Source organism: Nomascus leucogenys, chromosome 11 (genome assembly GCF_006542625.1).
Source record: "Nomascus leucogenys isolate Asia chromosome 11, Asia_NLE_v1, whole genome shotgun sequence".
Taxonomy (NCBI): Eukaryota; Metazoa; Chordata; class Mammalia; order Primates; family Hylobatidae; genus Nomascus; species Nomascus leucogenys.
Window position 1 is genome coordinate 25,774,254 of NC_044391.1, and position 17,550 is coordinate 25,791,803.

Here is a 17,550-nt window from a genome sequence, read left to right on the forward strand (position 1 = left end):
AAGCACTTCATGATGTAAAAAGAAAGCCCTCTGTAAAAGGAGGATTGAAAGAGAAAATTTCAACTTCCCCTTTCTGACTGCATACTGTCATTATAGGGCACCTTTGCGAAGGAATTCCAACAAGGGAAAGAAGTGGAAAGAAAAAGAAAAAGAAGCCAGTAGGTTTTCTGCAGGTAGCAGGTACGGTTGTGTGATTAAGAACACATGTATTTCTATACCTAAACTTTCTGGCCCCCTCTTCTATTGTTAACCAAAATCAGTGGTCAGTATCTTTGAGCTAAAGTGATATGCCAAGAATTGAGATGGAAGAAAAATTGCACAATTAGTTTATATTGGTCTTACTCCAGTTATAGCCTCCATCTAGCCTTGGGCATATCCATTGGTTCTTAATTGCAGAATTATGGCCACATGAACCATTTCAATAAGTGTTTATCTAAATTCAGCACAAATATATCTATGTGATACTTCAGAAATATCAGATATATTTATGTGATACTTCAGATTTTTTGCCTGGCTACCCACAACGCTAGTGCATTGTATAAAGTCTAAAAGGATAATCATTTTGCATTTAAGTACCTTGTTGACATTCAAGATTGTCTTGTCCACATGTATGTAGGAGTGACCACGATCTTTTGCTGCACTTGGCTGTGTAATTGATTTTGTGGGCACTATCAACTATGCTTAGTCTTCAATAATGACCTTCCCATAAAGAGTGAGCTTTGAACAGCATGTTGTCAAATTTTCCCAGTTTTTTTCTGAGATTATATAATTTTAAGCTGAGATTTGTATAGGGAGTCAGTAAAGCATCAGACTCTGAAGCCCAACTGCCTGGATTTGAATTATGGCTCTCCTACTTATAACTTTTAAATCTTGGACAAGTGAGTTACCCTCTGTGCCTTCATTTTCTCATGTGAAATGAGAGTAATAACAGTACCTTTTACATAAGGTCAGTGTAAGGATTCAATAAGTTTTCATGTGAAACATTTAAAATGATACTCGGCATGTAGGAGGTATTCAAGAATAATAAAGATAACAATTTGCTGCTATTGCCATTACTATTACCTTATTATTATTTGCAAGTTACAAAGTAGTTTTATATTTATCATTTCATTTGATCCTTATAGGATTGAGAGGATGGCTGGGCTCGGTGGCTCACACCTGTAATCCCAGCACTTTGGGAGGCAAAGGCGGGTGGATCACCTGAGGTCAGGAGTTTGAGACCAGCCTGGCCAACATGGCGAAACCCCGTCTCTACCAAAAATACAAAAATTAGCCAGGCGTGGTGGCGCACACCTGTAATCCCAGCTACTCGGGAGGCTGAGGCAGGAGAATTGCTTGAACCTGGGAGGCGGAGGTTTGAGTGAGCCAAGATCGCACCACTTCACTCCTGGGCGATAGAGCGAGACTCCGTCTCAAAAAAAAAAAAAAAAAAAAAGATTGGAAGAATAGATAATAATACCATACTTTATTGATGAAGAACTTTACCTTCATAGAATTTAATTGATTTGCCCAGGGTTATGCAGCAGGCAGTTAATGTCAACCTGGGGCTTGCTCCTCCTGTATAGATGTTTTTCCAACATACTCTGCCACCTTCAGTTACTTATGCATCTAATGATGCTTAAATTTCTTTATGAAATTTGGAAATAATCTCAATATCATAGACTAAGGAAGAAACACACTAAAAATAAAAGACTATAAAATCATGCAGGGACCACTTCTCCACTTCATAGGTTGTCCACTGCTGTTTACTTTTCTTTTTTCTCTTTTCTGACATATACCTTGGTGAGAAATTGTACCTTCTTCTTGGAATTAAAGGAGCATTAAAGGAGCATAATGGGCGGGAGATGAGGAGAGAGAATTCCCAAATTAATTATCTTTGTTAGTGTGGCTTTCCTTTATACTTTACATTGGAAAAGGGTAGAGTGCTCTCATAATGAGGACAACAGTCTTAGGAAAATAAAGGTAAATCTGAGGCCGTATGCAACTTGAAAGTAGTTTAACTTTGTGTGGTTCGGGAGTGAGAATGGTCCGCTTTGTGTGTTAAAATTAAGAATAGAAAAAAAAATCAAACATACTCAGGGAAAAAAACAAATAATGAAACCGTTTAAGGGAGAAAGAGATGCATAAATACACAATGGGAGAGAAACTCAGATACTGAAAATGACACTGTCCTTCCTTTGGTCTCTGGGCTTTGAAGACAGTCACTCCCTCTCATCTTTGAGGCACCACCTGAGAGGGATGTAAGCACCTGCAGCCAGAAAGGGGGAGGGTGTTTGATGGAATTTTGCCATAGTAGCCGGAGATGATCACCTCCTTGTATAAATCACAAATGAAAGTCGAGCCAATCTTGATTGTGTTGGTGGGTGCCCGCCCACCTCACTATAGGCAAAACCACAGCTTGTCAAGGGCAGGTGGCCATCGGCACACTGCTTCACCACAGCCGACGCCTGCTTTGAACCCACAGCTAGACTTCTAGATTGGGTGCCTCGCCACCACTGTATTTTAAAACTCTGGAGTCCCCCTGATTCAGCAGTCAGAAATCATTGTACACATACCCACACTACAAACTAGTTTCTAATTAGAATCATGATTTTGATCTTTTGTAGTTCCTAAGTGTGATGATTGGGTGTTCACAGGCATGTGTGAGATGGCCTCCCTCAAACCTTGTTATGACATTGGCATATCCAAAAAAAATAAAATCATAGTTTTATAATTATTTGTAATTATAGTAGAATTTTGGCAAGATGGAAAGGAATTCATATAATTGAAATAGAAGAACAAGGAAAGAAGAAAGACACTTTTCTCTTGCAAGAAAAAAAATTTTGAGCTGTCATAGTAATTGGTTAACACTAATCTATTGACAGCTGTATTCTTCTGTATAGGTTGATAATGGGTACAGAACCTTATAAAACCTATCCCAGGAAGAAAAGAATTGCTTCCCAGTAGGAGCTTAATGCAACTGAGTTGGATTCTCAGGGTCCTGAAAGTCTGTGGGCTGTAAGCACCATCAGCTGCAGGGTCGCACTATGATTGTGGTGGGCAACTGGGAATACACTCACCACCCCTGGGAGACTTCCTCAGAAAAAGGAGGGAAGGATCCTTGGACTGAGTAATGTTATCCTTTTGAAGCATTTCATCTAATTCTTATTAGGCTAAGATTCGATAAGATCATTGGTCAGCTATAACCTATGGCTTTTAGATTTTAAAGAGGCAAGACTTTCACTATTTGGTCTTGGTTTTAGTTTTTTCCTCTCTATAAAGAGTTTACCTTGTGTTTCTGTGGTTACATAATGACTCAGATACATGCGCAACATGAGACAACTAGAGAAAATGGATGAGGCTAATAATAATTAACAAACCCAACAAAGAAATATGATTTGGTTCCATCCCTTTTCAAATATGTGCTCAGTGGCATTGTCTTTTTGTCTGTTTGTTTGTTTGAGACAGTGTCTCACTCTGGTGCCCAGGCTGGAGTACTGTGGCACACTCACAGCTCATTGCAGCCATGACCTCCTGGGCTCAAGTGATCCTCGCAGCTCAGCCTTCGGAGTAGCTGGGACTACAGGTGTGTGCCACTATGTCCAGCTTAAAAAAAAAAATTGTAGAGGTGGGGTCTTGCTATGTTGCCCAGGCTGTTGTTGAACTCCTGGGCTCAAGCAGTTCTTCCACCTCAGCTTCCCAAAGTGCTGGGATTATAGGCACGAGCCACTACACCCAGCCAACATTCTGATTTTAAACAGGCAGCATAGCAGATAACAAAAGCAGGAAACATTTAGTTGTCAGAGCTGTTCACCCCTTAAAATATATACCAAAGGGTAAAATAAAATCCTATTCTATATTCTGGAGTAAGTAGCCACTGATGTCAGTAGAGCATCTACTTTGGAGCTCTGTAGATAAGTTTCCAGTGTAGTCATGGAATGGAAAACTCTGTGAGATATGTGTATCTCAGATGGGGAGATGTGTGTATCTCAGATGGGGCTAGGTGATAGTATGTTGAGAAAATGATAAGGAAAGGAGATGGCACTCTTCTATGGAAATGAATTTGCATTCAAGTAGAAAGTGTGAACAAGAGAAACAACACTGAGCTGGAATCCAAGGTAGTAGTCCTTACTTTTCCATTAGGCAAGTCTCTGAATTCCTGGGACCTTGGTTTCCTGCCAAAAAGTAAGTGGATTGGGCTAACACTGCATGGCTCTGACTTCCCATTCACCTCTGTGTACACTGTCCAGTATGGTTGCCTCTAGTCAGATAAAACTAGTCTATATTGGGATATGTGTAGGAGAATAATGAATGCTGGACCCAAAGACTTAGTATGAACAAAAAGAAAATAAAATATCTTAATAATTTTATAATATTGATTACATGTCAAAATAATATTTTGGGTTTGGAGGGTAAATAAAATGTATTATTGTTAAAATTATTTTACCTCTTTTTTTTCCATGGTGCTACTAGAAAATTTTAGTTTACAATGTGGTTCATTTATATTTCTTTTGGATAGTGTTGATCTATAGGATTCCATGAAAAACAAATCTTCCTTTAATTTCTATCCCATTATTCAGTTGGTCTATGAGTGAGCACATATTCATTTATTGTTTATTTTCTTACTTATTTATATTCTACTCCTCGTTATTCCAAAATAATTTGTTTACATACAAAAGTACATATGCTACAACAGTATAATTTATTTATTTTTGTTTGTTTGTTTGTTTGTTTTGTTTTTTTTTTTTTTGAGACGGAGTCTCGCTCTGTCACCCAGGCTGGAGTGCAGTGGCGTGATCTTCGCTCACTGCAAGCTCCACCTCCCGGGTTCACGCCATTCTCCTGGCTCAGCCTCTCCGAGTAGCTGGGACTACAGGCGCCCGCCACCACGCCCAGCTAATTTTTTGTATTTTTAGTAGAGACGGGGTTTCACCATGGTCTCGATCTCCTGACCTCGTGATCCGCCCGCCTCGGCCTCCCAAAGTGCTGGGATTACAAGCGTGAGCCACCGCGCCCGGCCTAACAGTATAATTTATTAAAAAGTAAATTGAATAGGGAAAAGTTAGATTAAAAAGTAAGTAAAATTGTTACTTAAAATACAACATCTTCAATAACATCTTCATAGTAAGTCTAAGAGTGACCGTCCAGTGAAAGCCAAAAACACAATGTTAATATGGTTAAAAGCCTGGGTTGAAATCTCAACTCTGCCACTTACTTCTTGGACAGGTTACTTAACCTCTCTGTACCTCAGTTTTCTCGTCTGTAAAATGGAGACATAGACACACTCACACACACCCGCCCCTCACATACCTCTTCATGTTATTAGGAGGATTAAGATGGCCACATTTAAGTACATTTCAAATCCTTAAATAAAAATGTCTATTGTTATCATTGTTTATTAAAGCAGGTTTGATGGGAAGGATACAAAATGACATTCTTCTTGTGTATTTTGCTGGCAGTCTTGTTCATCCAAGGATGACTTTTGTTATATCTTGAAGAATGAGTGGGCTATATGGATTATACTTCAGGCTGTCCTTCATAGGCTATTTCTCTCAAAGAGGCTTTAGATAAATCATGGCATGATAGTGAGTTTGAAATTATATCCTATGACAAGTACCTGGAGGGTCCGCTCTGCCCCTGTTGCTGAGTAAGAGCAAAACCCCTGCTTAAGAATCATCTGAGCTGGCTGGAAACATACCTTTTAGAAGTATTGATGGAGATGAGCACGGGTGTGTGAGTTGAAAAACACCTCATCTCTGCCTAAGCCTGGCCCAGTGAATGTAGTCATTTTCAGGGAGACCTTTGAATAATGTCAGCTTAGCCCTAGTAGATTGGACTTATTCCCCATAACTGTCTAGCCCATTTTTAGCTGCATTTATCAATTTAATATTCAGTTTTCTTTTTAAGTACAGTATTTCAAATGCCTGAAGCCTGACAAACTTACGTTCTTAACAGGCAAACACTTTTCCATACTTAAAAAAGCTCTTGAAAATCTAATAAGTTACTGTTTAACTGTAGTGACTCTAAACATCCCAATATAGTTATCAAAGTGCTTAATATATTGTGTGTGTTAAAAATTCAAATTTAAAATGAGTTTAGATCATTAAAATGAGTTTAACATTTTAAGATAGAATCAGTGGACACATTTCTCTTTCAGATTTCTATTCATACAAATGTTCTTAAACACCTAAGCAATATATCTGTTATTCTTAAACTTAGCATTTATATTTTGATAGTATGGATTTTATTTACATGATCCTCTTCTATTTCATTTTAAACCTTTTCAGTATGGGGAAGACTCATTAAGGGAACAGTTTCACCATCTCAAATGATTCAAAGTTGAACACTACAGTGACCATCTCAGATGAACTATTATTGATTAGAAATTTAGATTAGAACTCAGGATCTGGGAGCAGGATATGTCTGAGTAGGGGGCGGGGGTTTTCCCTGAGCTTTAGCTGGCCATGTTTCTCACAGCTGTTATCCATTAGGGTCTCTAGATCCCATTTAGATGAGGCTAGCTTTACAACCTCAAACTCCTTGGTGGATGTTAGAACCTTTAGAATTACTTCATTCGATTTAGGTAAATACAAGTCTGCAACTCTTCTTCTGGTTGCAGCTAATTTTCTTCAATTAACTTCTTTTACTCCTGGCTTAAATTCTGTATTTATTTTATACTTCATCTGTTCTGGCAGTTTCTGAACTCTTAATGATATTTTGATGACATCCAGTTAGATGCTGAATACTTCACACACCTGTATTCAAAGTTAAAATAACAACAACAAAGATCACCTTGGAATGTTTAGCTGGCAATTTAATTTTGGGATGCCAGCCCCAGGATACACTGGATTCAAGATATATGTAAATGAGTTCATTACTTATAAGAGATACTACATAAACCATTTAAATGCCAGGAAACAGCTACCTCTGAAATGGTATCTTTGGATTATGAAAACTGAATTTGAAGCCATTCTTTCTCCCAGTTCCTAGGAGTGACTTATGATTCTCTTTTTTCCAAAAATGATACCAAGCCATTAAATTATAGCTAAAAAAGAAGGTGAAGGGAATATAGACTATCTACCTATTTTGATCCACTGGAAAAATTATTTTCAGATTTATCAAGAGTTCATTTCTACCAATCTCGATTTTGGGGAGAAAGGAAGGTGAAAAGGAAAGAAAAGGAAGGAAGGAGGAGGAGAAGAAGAAAGGGAGGGAGGAAGCAAATAAGAAAGGAAAGAAGGATTTTAGGTTATTCCTAATGGATTTCTCCACAAAGTGAAATAGACTACAAGAGTGGTCAACATAGAATAACTGCTGCCAAACCCTTTCTGCTTCTATTATGGGCCCAAGAGTTCAATTTATTCAGAAGGAAATTGACATTTATTTTAGAAAGCATGTCTGCTAAGCTGATAGGTCTGTGATTTTAAAGTAAAAATTTCGTTTTTTAAATGAATGTTCTTTAGGTCCAAGAAATGAAAGCATACCACTCACTGTTCAGTTCTTTAAGGATACTAGCAAGTACCCAGGGGTTACATCAGTTCATGGGGTTTTAAAATCACAGATACTCACAGAGGAATGAGAGATACAGGATACAGCTTCAGCAGGGGCACAGCCAACCCTCATGGGAAACTGAAAAATATTCTTCAAAATATCCCTGAATCTGGTGGTTTGCCACTGTAGAGATGTAGGTGTCTTCTCAGAAGTGGCCTCTCGTTGCCTTCTGTCTGGCTCTTCCTCCTTCCTGTCTATTACTTGGTGTGCAAAGCTAGGGAAAGAAAGCCTCTGGGTATCACCAGAGGCCCAGCTTCCATGATCCCCTTTCACCGCACATGTAAGAACCACATGGCCTCAAGACCCTTCTCAGTGCTGGATACACAGGTCCATGTGGAATTATTAGTCTTGAATATTTTTCCGACAGTGAAAATGTTGTGAAAGAGTTTAATTAGATGTGACCTTCAGATTTTTTTCTTTTCAAATGTTGCTTGGACAGGATTTGGACTACCAAAAGTCCTTTTCAAATAAAGCAATGGAATGACCACAAGTAGAAAACAATTCTTATTTTCTCCCTATTTGCTTTTAAAGGTAATAGTGATTGTTCTAAAAGCATTGTTACAAAGACTGTTCACTGGGAGTAGGACAAGATTGTCATGCTGTCATTAATCATGGCCTATTTATAAACTTTAAAAAAATATCCATATATTTAAGCATTACTATATTTTATTGCAAATTGTGGATGAACTCTTTTAAAAATTCCGTTGATTCAGACATCTATAACCAGAGGGAATAATGATCGTCAGGTCCAGTTTTTCCTCAGAGATACCCAATTATAAAAGTATGGGACTACAGAGAAAATATTTATATGTTTCTGCACAGCTAGAGCTTTCTAGGCATTTTTACTAGAGTGTGGAACCTAAGCTAAAAAACAAGCCTCAGAAAATAAATTATGAGGCTGAGTGTGGTGATTCACACCTGTAATCTCAGCACTTTGGGAGGCCAAGGCAGGAGTTCAATAGCATAATAAACCCCTATCTCTACAAAAAATAAGAAAGTTAGCCAGGCACGGTGGCACATGCCTATAAGTCCTAGCTACTCTGGAAGCTGAGGTGTGAAGATTGCTTGAGCCCAGGAGGTCCAGGGTGCAGGGAGCCATGATTGTGCCACTGCACTCTAGCCTGGGTTACAGAGCGAGACCCTGTCTCAAAAAAAGAAAACAAAAGTTGAATTGTGGGTGCATAGATAGAACTCCAGAGAGATTGACCTCTGCAGAGGTAATGTGGTTACATTTTAAGGAGGCTAAGTGGAAGAGGGGAATGAGACCATCTCCATGGAGACATTCCTAGAGTTGTAAAGCTGGAGCCACTAGTCATATCTTTCCCTGGAGACACATGTTTACACTCCAAAGGGTCAGAGCCCAAGATCCTTCCCAAGTTGAATTTACATTAAGGAGATAAGATTTCTCCCTCCACCCTCCCCAGAGGCTGCAGAGGGGACAGCTTTCCCTCTCCTATATAATCAACCAGATTCATGTTTTTGGAGTTCTTCACCTAGAGTGTAGACCATGTGTAGGATAACATCTGGTTCCCCCAGCATGCTGATCTCAATATTTTATCAGAACTTCACTGAATTCTTCATTTTCTTTAGTTATCAGTCTTATAATCCCTTTACATTTGTATCTTGCTTTACAGTTTACACGATGCTTTTACATTTATGTCCCATTCAATTCTCACAATATTTGGAAATAAATGGGAATTGTTAGGTGTTATACTATTTATATAAACTGGAAATATATTTCAAAATGTATTTGAAATGAGATGTAAGAAGACTGAAATTCAGCATACGTGTGGTGGGACAGAAGTTGTCTGGCTGTGGTGTCCAGGCACTTTAAATTGAAAGGGAATCTCTGTGTTATCGTGGTATCAGCAGCTATCAAATAATAGGCATTCCATCAAATGGCAAGGCTGACCTCTTCCAAGATGCACATAAACTGCTGCCCATTCCTACTTTGGTTTCTGATAGTCATTTTTTCTCTTAACCAAAAGATAATTACAGATATGAAAGAACCTACATTAAGACAAAAAAATCTGTTTTCAAACTGTGTTCTTCAAATGCCTTCGAATCCTTTAAATGTTAAACAATAAACATAGACTATTGACAATTTTTAAGCACTTTCACATATTATCTCACTTAATTCTTAACAAACACACATGAGATACATAAAAATATCCACCTTTTACAGATGGAGAACTGAAAGCCGAGAGAAGGCCTGAGACCATGTACTTAGGAGGTGGTAAACCCTGGCCCTCCAAGTGGGAGATGAGGACTTCAGATCTCCTACGCCTCCTGTGAAAAGGCACTAAGATTCTGGTGAAAAACCAATAAGCTATGTGTTCCACCTAAAGTATTATGAACCCTGAAATTTCAAAATTATTTAAATATATCATTTTCTTAAGTCTCAGACCCTTGGGAACACAAGTCCAGAGGAAGACAGGAAAGAATGCTGCTTATGAGCTAATGTCCCTAGCTGTGAAGCATGTCACCCAGATAAAGGGAATGCAGTGATGATTAACCTAATAGCAGTTCCTAAAAGACTGTGCCCCTCCCTGATTATAATTCATCTATGTACACTTATTAGGCACATTTTATAAAAATTCACCATGGCAATAGCAATACGAAAATGTTGATCATTGTCACAGAATCCATTTAGAGGCAAAAAGGTAACTATTAAGATTAGTGTTGTAGTCAAAAGTGCAAACTTTTTACTCTGTTGAATAGAACAGTTTCTCAAATTGTTACTTCAAACTATATTCAGAGTCCTTTGGTTCAGTAGGTCTTTTAACTGCCCTTTCTTTATCTAACACACCCATTCTTTTCACAAAACAGGATCTTCAGAGGCAGACTGGAAAACTGGACACCCAAGCCACATTCAACAGCTCAGACCTCCACTCGTTCCCCTTGCATGCCTTTCTCATGGTTTAATGACAGCCGGAAAGGATCCTATTCCTTCAGGAACCTGCCTGCACCTACAACTTCCCTTCAGCCTTCTCCTGAGACTCTAATTTCAGATAAAAAGGGGTCCAAGGTAGAAAACACATGGATTACAAAAGCAAACAAGAGAAACCCAAATCCCTCCTCTTCTTCAATCTTTGGAAGGCATTCTCAACTTATGTCTGTAGTCTGGATCCAAGAAACCAATGTAATAACACTGCAATAAACACTGCATGGTATTTCTTATGTGGGGAAAAGAAAGCCTCATTTAACCATCACCTTCTTTAATACTGTTTCGTTGTAGATTGTACATTACTCTTTGATTTGCCTATCTTTTCACATATTGCTATTTAATCTCAGTTTGACAGTTAAGCCATGCTGGGAAAGATGCATTTGAATCATAGAACAGAATGATAGATCTGTTTACCCAGTATTCTACTTTAAATTACATTACTAAACTATTTCACTGTGCTTCTCAAGATTTACTGAAAAGCAAATAAATTTGGGACTGAATATGTGTTCAATACATCTAAGTGAAACTCTTTAAAACAAACCAATGATGACATAGCATCCTTACTTATTTCTTCTTTTAATAACAAACTTCTGTGTTGAACAACTGCTGTATAATTCTATCACCAAAGTTCTTTAACAGAATTAGGAAATATATGCATGGGTGTTACTTGTTTTTAAATGCATGATGGTTATTTCCAGCATGACACTGCAAACTTATCTAACATTTTATTGAAACACATATGGTGGCTAACTTTCACACGTTGTTTGGTCTCCTTTTATCTGTGTTCGCTTTTCTTTCTCAAACAGAAACGTGATTAATGTTACTTGAATTTAATTCTTTTCAGTTTCAGTTTAAATCTTTTCAACAGCTCAAAGGGTTTTGACTGGGGTACCAAATGGTAATGTTCATGTTAAATGTCCTGCTGCTTAAATGTTCTGCTGGCCCAGCTCCATGTGCTCTAACCTAGACTTGTTTTCTGAAGTTTTAGCAAACTTTGGAGTTTGTTTGGTACTGAATTCTCCAGCCTCTGGCATGGTATTTATTTTTGATAACCAACTAAACCCAGTATAAGAGAACCTAGTGGAAAACTAACAGTCCAATCCAATTCCTAAGGAAATGGAATAGAAACAAGATGGTGTTGGTCAAGTGCTTAGAGTTCCTGGAAATCCAGCCATTTTAGAATTACTAGCAAAAGAAGTTTTAACAGCAGCACATCACTTTGGTCTTGAAACGTTTTCGCTATTGCATCTGAGGCATCTAAATGCTATTCGAAGAATTCTGCCATTATCTTGCACTGTAGAGACTCCAGATTTGGTTAAAAATGTTTTTACAAGTGCAGCTACATAGTCATTGTTGTTTGATTTTCACATCCACTGAACATTTTAATGAAGTTCTGGGGAAGTTTTATTTACACGCTCCCACCTCCCCAACCCCCAGGTGATTATTTGGAAACCTGTGTCTGTGCTGTGTGGCAGCCTCTCTGATGCTCTGCTGGTGCTGTGAGAGAGTTGTATTTCAGCATGTAACTTCTAGTGTATTGTCAGGCTGTGACCTCCCCCAGAACTCATCATCTTGAAGGGTACATCCAGGAGAAGATCTGCCATTTCTCATAGTATTTATCACGGTCAACAATAAGCGATCCTTCCCAGGGGGTGCTCTAGCTACCTTTCTACTATGAATTGCCATCTGTTCCTAATAGCTCAGCCTCTCCACACCATCTTGTATTTTTACTTACACTGTTACTCATCACGATTAGGGTCAAAAAAGATAGGCTTATTAATATTATTCCTCTGAGCAGTTGCAGAGGATAATGAATTCTGTACCCTTGAAGAGCGATTGAAGAATTGTCTCTCTAAAACATCTATCCTTTCATCACATGGACAAAGCACCCAGAATTTCCTCAACCACACAAGGTGCAGCATTCTCAATCGCTGCCCCACTGAAGGTCATCACCAAATCATACATGAATTTCTGCTAAGATTGTTTAAAAGAGCCTTTTTAGAGCTTGTAGACACACCTACCTCTTGCTCACTCACTGCACTCATTTAACACTGAGCTTCATTTATTTTTACAGAATTTTACCTTCAATGATGACTTCAGTCCCAGCAGTACCAGTTCAGCAGACCTCAGCGGCTTAGGAGCAGAACCTAAAACACCAGGGCTCTCTCAGTCCTTAGCACTGTCATCAGATGAGGTACTTCCATGGCACTATGACAGAACTGCTTTGTCAATTCTGACATTTTACCCATGAACCATCACCAGGAAAATGTTTTTAGGGTAGATCTTGCATAGAAATCATCAGGACTATGGTTTATATTTAATATGAAGTCTTCATGATTTCTTTCCCTCCCTTTCTCAACACAAAAGCAAAGTCTTGTTCTTAAGCTTTCCAGGGGCCCCTTTTACACATACATGTAAACACACATTATGGGGAGGCTGGGCAGTGCAGAGTTAAACAAGGGGGAACAGCTCAGAAATCACATAGAAGTTTACTAATTACTCCTTCCTTTTTTCCCTTGCCTCCCCTGACAACCACCCTCACCCCAGGATTCTGATACTGCCTCTGATTAGGGTGAGGTCTCTGATTGAGAATCAATCGTTTTGATAAAGAGGGAAAACAGCATGAGAACCATTTATTTAAAAACAAGGGTCAAAATTAGTATTGCTACAAATTATCAGGAGATAAATGTGTACAAGAGAGTCAGGAAATGAGGTTAGTGATTTCATTCCTTGAAAAATGGGTGGAGGACAGAAGGCACCATAAATAAAGATATTTTTGCTCTAAATATTTGTTCTTACTGTTTCTTTCTAACATGATTTTTTATTCATAAAACTTTTTTTTTTCTTGTAAGCTTTTCTGCCCGTATTCTTCAAGCTTGGTGCAATTTTAATTTTATTAAATTATGTACTATATATGTTGTGTCTCCTGTTTCTGTAACACTTTTCTTCTTGATTCTTTTATTGCTCCCTCACTCAGAGCCTGGATATGATAGATGACGAGGTGAGCTATCAGTGGGCTGTGAGTGATGGCTTGTGTGCTATTGTTTGAATGTGCTTTTTCTCTCTTTGGAGATGACTGAAAAATCAGACAATACAAGAATACCTTCCTCCGTAGTGAAGGGTCTCCTTGTGTTAAATAGCTTTACTCTCTGCCCTTGTCATATCTTAGGTTAAAAGATGTTCCTAAGTTAAGAAGATCTCCGCATTGCACCTCCAGAGTTCCTTGATTTATCTCCCATCACCATTACATTGACATGGTCCATTCTTCTTCCTCTCCTTTGCCTTCATCTCAGCTTACCCCATCCCTTCTTCTGTGTTCCCTGTGTGGGTCACCAAGGTGACTCCTGTCTTTCCTCCAAGACCTATCATCAACTTCATCTCCTGTCAGCTTAGTGGGTCTAGGAACCAACCTGTCCCTTTGTACTATTAAAAGGAATATTCTGCAGTGGACAGAGCCAGAAATTTGGAATAAACTCCTAACTGTTGAGCTCTACCACTTACTAACTGTGTGATCTCGGACAGATCACATAGACTTTCTCAGCCTCAGTTTCCTCGTTTCTTTTTTTTTTTTAAGACAGTCTCACTCTGTTGCCCAGGCTGGAGTGCAGTGGCACAATCTTGGTTCACTGCAACCTCCACCTCCTGGCTTCAAGCAATTCTCCTGCCTCAGCCTCTCAAATAACTGGGATTACAGACATGCGCCACCACACTGGCTAATTTTTGTATTTTTAGTAGACTGTGGGTTTCAACATGTTGGCCAGGCTGATCTCGAACTCCTGGCCTCAAGTGATCCACCCACTTCAGCCTCCCAAAGTGCTGGGATTACAGATGGGAGCCACCATGCCCAGCCGTTTCCTCATTTCTTGAAAGTAATGATGGGTATTATCTGCCCTACCTTCCTCACAGTTTGCTTGCTGCTCGAATGAAATAATGGTTGTGAAACTTCCCCTAAGAAGGCTTGAGAGCTTAATGCTCTCCCCTCCCAAGTGAAAGATACCTCAGTATTTGTTAATATATTTTTACAAAATTCCAATGTCTATTAGAGGATAAATGATGCATTGCATATAGAGATTTATGAAATATTTATTTTCTACATCTTATAATCTGTCCAGACTGTTTTGATGTAAAAGCTTGCAACATTAGTATATTTTCTTCAATATTAAACTTCCTACATTAATAATGGTGCTTTTTTATTAAGGGGAATTTCTAAACTTCCAAAAACATAAAAACATATAGGTAATAAGTATTTTTTCTAACACCACTAGAACCATTAGCTTATCATATTTTGGTTTAAACATAAATGTGGCTCTCATAGGTTAAGAAATTCCTTTTGATAGCATAATATGAGCCATAGTATCTTGGTCCTTTAACAACACTACGTGACATTCCTATCTCAGATCCTTGATGATGGACAGTCTCCCAAACACAGTCAGTGTCAGAATCGGGCCGTTCAGGAATGGAGTGTGCAGCAGGTTTCTCACTGGTTAATGAGCCTAAATCTGGAGCAGTATGTATCTGAATTCAGTGCCCAAAACATCACTGGAGAGCAGCTCCTGCAGTTGGATGGAAATAAACTTAAGGTAAAGAATTATATGTCTGTCTTAGGTTACCAGGTATAATTTGTATTACTCATATCACCTAAAATGTTTTCATTAGATAAGAGCATTCTGCATATCTGAGAGGTAATTCTCATCAACATTCAGCAGAAAGGATGTTGAATTCTTTCTGAGTAGTAAATGAAGTCTCAGAAAGTCCATCAGGAGTTCTAAATCAAATGGTGGGCTGCTGATTAGGAGAGCGAGGGACCCACTCCATTGCTTCCACCTGGCAACACATGGTCCATATATTAACTCTCCTTACATCTGATGTAGTATGAGTTTTAATAATGGCCACTGTGGACTTTTTCATCACATTAGAATTGAGACCCAGATCCACGAATCTTCTTTTCCTTGTTCATTTCTCCTTCACCTCCACTCTTCCTTACACACCACTCCCAAACTGGGATGATGTTCTCCCCAGAAGTTTTTTCCCCAAATATGTATACACATCTTCCCTCCCCTCCATGGCACTTTCATTTCCACTTGTCCAGTCCATCTCTCTTAGAGACCAAGGTGGCATCCATCCCTTTGGGAAAGGGAAAAAGGAGCTTACAGCCAACTCCATGTACCTCCAAGCCCCAACCCCGCCTCAGCCCCCTGCTGGGCTGACGGGCAGATGAGTATCTCTTGACAGTCTTGAAAAGGTTAGAGATCAATCAATAGCTTGTGAATATGAAGGCCCCATTGACAAGGCTGTCCCTGTTGGGGAGATAGATAGATGCATCCCGCTGTTGATTCTGAAGGTCACGAAACATTTAAAGTACATAAGCAACTCCCCTTATTCTGAATTCTAAGTTCATCGAGCAACCTCCTCATTATAATCAAGCTTCCTTTATAGGTCTGCCTACAGGGAAAGAATGGCTAGTCATGCTGACACGAGCATTCTGGCCCCAAAGACATTTTTGGTTCTCATTGTAATGAAAACCTTGGCAGAAAGGAAGCCATTTCAATTCTTCTTGCCCTTCTTGGAGCCCTCTGTGACAGCAGGTGCTCACTCCTATGCTTTGAAAATATTGATGAGTTTAGCAATACCTTTACCTGTAAATGTCTACAGCCCAAAGGTTGGAGAAGTAGAATTGTGCCCTTTTTCCATTCATTCACCCATTAATTACTAATTTGGAAAGCATTTAATTAATGAGCTTTAGGGTATACTTTGCAAGGGACTTCAAAGAACAAAAGAAAAAATAAAGGGTAGCCCCCAGTGTGTTGGTTTTTAGCAAATATAACTAGTTCTTCCTCTGTTCTTACCTCTTCTATGTTTGAATTAGTTTACAAACTTGGACATATGGTATATTAACATCATCAGAGGGCTCATTGGCTTTCAAATTCAGTTTGTGTGTGTGTTTCTTTCTTAGGCTCTTGGAATGACAGCATCCCAGGACCGAGCAGTGGTCAAAAAGAAACTCAAGGAAATGAAGATGTCTCTAGAGAAGGCTCGGAAGGCCCAAGAGAAAATGGAAAAACAAAGAGAAAAGCTAAGGAGAAAGGAACAAGAGCAAATGCAGAGGAAGTCCAAAAAGACAGAAAAGATGACATCAACTACAGCCGAGGATGCTGGTGAGCAGTAACACATACCCTCTTACAGGTGATGGAGATGCTCCAAGAGAAGTCCCCACCTCTTCCTGCCCTGCTCTCCTCCAGAGGATGAAAAAGAAACTAAATGATAAGGGTAATGCGGCTCTAGGCCGGCTGAGGAACTGTGCGTTGAATAACTGCCTTTTCTGCAATAGAATGCACTCTTAATTTTAACTACTGAAATAATCCCAAGCCACTTTTGGTTTATTAAGAAATCAGAGATTTCATTTAAGTAGCTGTGTTTTGCTCTTCTCTAACTTACCAGCATCTTGTGTTGTGTTGGGTGTGTTTTGTCACTTGGAGAACTAGTGTGACCCCACCCAACAAGAGCATGGCACACCCTGGTGTTGTTAATGGAGCACCGTGAATTTTCAGTGTGGGATCCTGAAATGGCAATTGCACATGTCTGCATGGCAGAGAGCACCCTGCCATGAGATCTGAGACCAGTACTTAACTTCTAGGGCTGCAACACCTACTCCAATGTGTGGGAAAGATTCGCTCTTAATTCTCAGTCTGGACAGTAAGACCACCCCGCTGTGGAAACATGGGTGGTCTGCTCTGTAGTTACCTACTAAGGGAAAAGGCAAGCAAGTCATTCTGCTTGCTAGGCATCAAAAAGAAAGAAAAGAAATTATAGCTATTTGTTAACCACTGAAAAAAGCAAAAGCCTTAAGAATGTGGATGTGGGTATTACCTTGGGGTTCTGAGGGTAATATTTATCCTCTAGATATAGCTGAACAAGAAAGAAAAAAATCAGACATTAATGCAGCCATGGGATATTGGGATCTGTTGACCTTGCTACTGCTGTGTGTTCAGCATTTCAGCAACACTGGCAAACACAACACAGTTCCTCTTCCCCCCACCCAACCCAAGAAATTGAACAGGAAATTGATTTTTAAG

The 17,550-nt window shown here is 39.2% G+C and overlaps 1 protein-coding gene and 1 pseudogene across 10 annotated transcripts in view; both read left to right on the plus strand.

Moving 5' to 3' along the window:
- Positions 1 to 17,310, plus strand: part of PPP1R9A (protein phosphatase 1 regulatory subunit 9A) — a 395,135-nt gene extending 377,825 nt beyond the window's left edge. For 3 of the 10 annotated variants that reach the window (XM_003252514.4, XM_030822109.1, XM_030822110.1), the window contains 5 exons: positions 97 to 180; positions 10,360 to 10,672; positions 12,552 to 12,671; positions 14,875 to 15,057; positions 16,431 to 17,310. In XM_003252514.4, coding sequence (XP_003252562.2) covers positions 97 to 180; positions 10,360 to 10,672; positions 12,552 to 12,671; positions 14,875 to 15,057; positions 16,431 to 16,643 — 913 coding nt within the window. In that variant the 3' untranslated portion in view covers positions 16,644 to 17,310. Of the gene's footprint in view, positions 1 to 96; positions 181 to 10,359; positions 10,673 to 12,551; positions 12,672 to 13,454; positions 13,479 to 14,874; positions 15,058 to 16,430 lie in introns of all 10 variants that reach the window. The other 7 variants (XM_030822117.1, XM_030822112.1, XM_030822115.1 and 4 more) reach the window with 5 other exon arrangements.
- Positions 2,596 to 2,690, plus strand: LOC115837442 (annotated as a pseudogene).
- Positions 17,311 to 17,550: the final 240 nt, after the last annotated feature.